Here is a 3,853-nt window from a genome sequence, read left to right on the forward strand (position 1 = left end):
GAAGACTCACAGTTCTCTGCTTTCCTGGTTTGCAGGATATCATTACCAACACATCCCTTGCAGAACTGGAAAAGCGGTTAAAAGAGACACCTTTCAACCCCCCAGAAGTTGGTAAGACTCTAAAACAGTTCTGAAAAGCCCCAGACTCTGATAATTTCTGATGTGTGTTGGGCAGGAGAGGTGGGGTTGTTGCAGAGACTGTTTGCAGGTGTGTAGGCTTTCACTGAGATGACTTGCCCATGTCCTGGATTGAACTGATGTTGGCTTCTGGTGGGTAAGGATGGTCTTCTAATGTCCCATCCGTTTCATGTTCACAGAGTGAGGCAGCTGTTTCGTTGAGAAGTTTAGCAATGAGAGCTTCAGTGCTTTTGTTTCCTAAGGCTTGGACTTCTCCCGACACTTGATGCAGCCTCCTTTTTTATGACCCTTTATGTCAGGAAAGACATTGCCAGGCTAGAATGAAAACATTCTGTGTCTCAGCAAAGTCCAGGAACTTCCGCTGTGAACTGGTTTATGGGTAGGAACAGCAGCAGTGAGGAAAAGCGGAAGTCGGGAGGGGTGCTCCTGGGGAAGGGAGGCCCCGAGTTCTGCTGCGTCTTGGTCCAGTCCCCCCCGCCCCCCGGCCCCGTATCAGGGGAGCCCTCCAGGTGCGGCTGCCCTGACTGTGTCCCCCTAATGGTGCTGCTGGTGCTGTAGCGACATTCCGTTAGCTCCAGCCTGGAAACTCCTGAAGGCATTGACAGGGGCACCAGTGGTTGACAGAGGGGTTCCTTCAACCAGCCAAGATTATAGCTAAATGCTTCCCTTTTGGGGTACTATTCCAAGAACTAGAATTAAGAAAAATGGGAGGAAAAGAAAAGCTAGACCTTCTTTTTTAAATAACCATAAATGGGAGTAATTGACTTTAGAAATAATAGACTTTAGCTGGTGGTAGATTAGAGGTATTAATTGGCTACATTGAAAGGCCTTTTTTTTTTTTTTTTTAATTTACAGCGTATTTTGAACACTTAGGGAGGTTATTTTTTTTTTTTTTTTTTTAATTTACAGCGTATTTTGAACACTTAGGGAGGTTAAAGAGTTTTCGCTGGAAGAGCATTATATCGATGTAAACACAGTTGTGGTCTTTTCCCTGTTAATTTCCGTTCATGATTTGATTCTGTTGTCACCTTGATGTACATTTCTAGAATGATTTGGTTGCAGTTTTATCTTATTATTTCTGTATGAAATTCTGGAATTTGGTAGAGAATTTAGTCTAAAGCAGGGCACTTATCCTCTCAACATCTGTACATCAGTGTGGCAAAAGATGACAATGTGACAGGATGACCTTGCCTATGAAGTGGTTCCAGGTTCCTAGGGCAGCATCCTAGCAAGTTCTGGTCCAGCTGTGGTTGGAGTTCCTTGGTCCTGATGTCTGTAGCTCTCTAGGCTTGTAGACATAGCTGAGGACAGTACTGAATATGAACCTTTTGCTTTGTGAGAGGGCCGCCCCGGGTGTCTGCCATGTGCCGGGCAGGACGGGAGAGCTGTGCCTCCTTTATCTGGGCTGATCCTCACGAGATCCTTGTGAAGGAGTTTGATTCCCATTTCCGTTGCACGGCTGCATAGACGGGCTCAGAGGTGAAGGGACTGGCCGACACAAACCGGCGTTCAGACTCAGGCACCGTGGCTCCAGGTCCCTGCTGTTACTCGGTACTCAGGAGCGTCTGCTCGGCCCTGGTCTGACCGTTACCTGCAAGGGAAACCACCCCTTGTCCTGCTCTCAGGAAGCATCAGCAGAGGCGTGAGTGCTGGGTGGTCCTAAGTGGCACCCACAGGATGAGATGAGGAGGTCTCGACTAACTCTTTGAGAATGCAGCCAAGCATTTCTGTAGCCTACACATGCTTTATTGTCTCAGAAAGGGGCCTGGTTGCTCAGTGGTTAAGTCCTCAGCTGCTACCTGAAAGGTCAGTGCTTTGGACCCACAGGAGAAAGATGTGGCATTCTACCTCCATAAGGATTGCAGCCTTGGAAAGCCTGCGGGTTAGTTCTACTCTGTCCTCTAGGGTTGCTTTGAGTAGAAATCTACTCAGCAGCAGCAGATTTGGCTTTTTAGGATTATCTGATAACGTACAACCTTGTATGGAGAGAGCGTTAGGACATAATTGTTTGTTTTCTTCCTTTGCTGCTTCAGGACTGTCTGCAACGCGGACTGATTGTGGTTGGGGTTTGGCAGGGAAGGTGCACAGCAGCCTTGATGTTCTGCAGTGTCCTTGGGAAAACCGTTTTCCTTCTTTCCCTTTAGAAAGCGCAGAAGACTTTCCCAGTTACGACACGGCTTCCGAGCAGCTGCACGAGGCGGGCTATGACGCGTACATCACAGGCCTGTGCTTCATCTCCATGGCCAACTACCTAGGTGCTCATTCCACGTTTCGGCGCCACCTGTACAGGGGGTCGGGCAGGATCGCGCCCGTCTTGTTTCCCGGGGTCCCACTCACCCAATTAGAAGTGGGAAGGTTTTGAGGTTAGAGTCAGGGGATATTGGGACTTGGGGTCCTCTTGATGTTGTGTGGTGTTTACCACCTGCAGGTCCACTGCTGAACCTTTCTGTTCAGTTAAATATCAATAGAATTTCTCTTACTTTTTTTTTTTTTTATTTTGGTAAATATAACATACAGTAAAATCTGGGAAAGCTGAAACCTGTATAAGGCAGAAACATATCAGAGAAGGAAAACTGCAGTATTTTCCACTAAATAGAGAGCAATAGAAAAGCGGGAAGACTGCACCCTGTCGAAAGCAGAAAACATGATGAGACCCAGAAAAACAAGACAGTCCCATTGGGTCCCAGCTCTTACAGCTTTCACCACGTAATGACGCATTTGCCATTTTAGCAATTTTGAGTTAATTCAGTGACATGGATTATGTTCATCACCTTGTACAACCATTACCACTACCCTTTTCCAAACTGTTCCACCACGAGATTTCAGTGTATGTTTGCCTGAGCTTCTAGGCTTGTCTGCGTGGATGTCTAATGCCCTGCTTCTTTTCCCCATTAGGTTCTTTCCTCAGTCCTCCAAAAAGTCACGTGTCGGCCAGATCCAAACTCATCGAACCTTTTTATAACAAGTGAGTCATCAGAGAGCCCCAGTCCCGACAGTCCGTCTCCTTGTAGAGGAGCCAGCAGTTTGAAGTGTCGATGAAGGGTGACTGGGAGGTGTGTGATGTGCTTCTCGATAAAATACTTCTTATCTCCAGTGACTCAGATGTTTTGTGAAAACAGAAGTAAACCTTTGGGAATTAATTTATTAAATATATGGGCTAAGAAGGAAAGCATGGCTAAAGGTGACATATGGCCTCTTCCAAGAGAAAGGAACTGGTAGTTTGGCATTTCACTTTCCTATAGGGGAGGCCTTGGTTGGTTGGTTTGTTGCCATGCACGATTATACGTAACCTACCCTACCATCCATTACATGTGAGGTCATTTGTCTGTGCTTGTATTATTATGTGGTTAGCGTGTGTTTGCAATCTAAGAAAATGTTGTTTGCGCGGTGGCTTTGAAGACTATCCGTGGAGAGGTTCCGTGTACACCGAGCCCTCGTCCCAATGGATGCGCTGAAGTAGAGCTTGCTCAGGTGCCTTCTCTGTGAGAAGTCAGTGTGATTGAGGGAAACGTCGGAGTTCAGAGTATTTTCAAAGAATCTCAATAATAGTCCTTCGAAGTGTGGTTTGTGCCTGGGACGGTTGAGACTACGGTTATGGCTGCTGTCCTCAAGCAGGCCACAGTTTGGCTCTGTGCCAGAGCCCCAAGCTGCATCTTTGCCACAGCTGTCTTAGCAGGCTTGGTTCTAGGGGATTCTGGGTGGGTCAGACGGAACC

At 47.1% G+C, this 3,853-nt stretch overlaps 1 protein-coding gene across 1 annotated transcript in view; it reads left to right on the forward strand.

Moving 5' to 3' along the window:
• Nucleotides 1-3,853, forward strand: part of PARN (poly(A)-specific ribonuclease) — a 212,210-nt gene that overhangs the window by 42,017 nt on the left and 166,340 nt on the right. Inside the window, exons 9-11 of the mRNA XM_007951810.1 lie at nucleotides 36-111; nucleotides 2,283-2,393; nucleotides 3,034-3,103. Of these exons, the coding sequence (XP_007950001.1) occupies nucleotides 36-111; nucleotides 2,283-2,393; nucleotides 3,034-3,103 (257 nt within the window). The remainder of the gene's footprint in view (nucleotides 1-35; nucleotides 112-2,282; nucleotides 2,394-3,033; nucleotides 3,104-3,853) is intronic.

The sequence above is a fragment of the Orycteropus afer genome, unplaced genomic scaffold, assembly GCF_000298275.1.
Source record: "Orycteropus afer afer isolate SDZICR_OR568_19922 unplaced genomic scaffold, OryAfe1.0 scaffold00312, whole genome shotgun sequence".
Taxonomy (NCBI): domain Eukaryota; kingdom Metazoa; phylum Chordata; class Mammalia; order Tubulidentata; family Orycteropodidae; genus Orycteropus; species Orycteropus afer.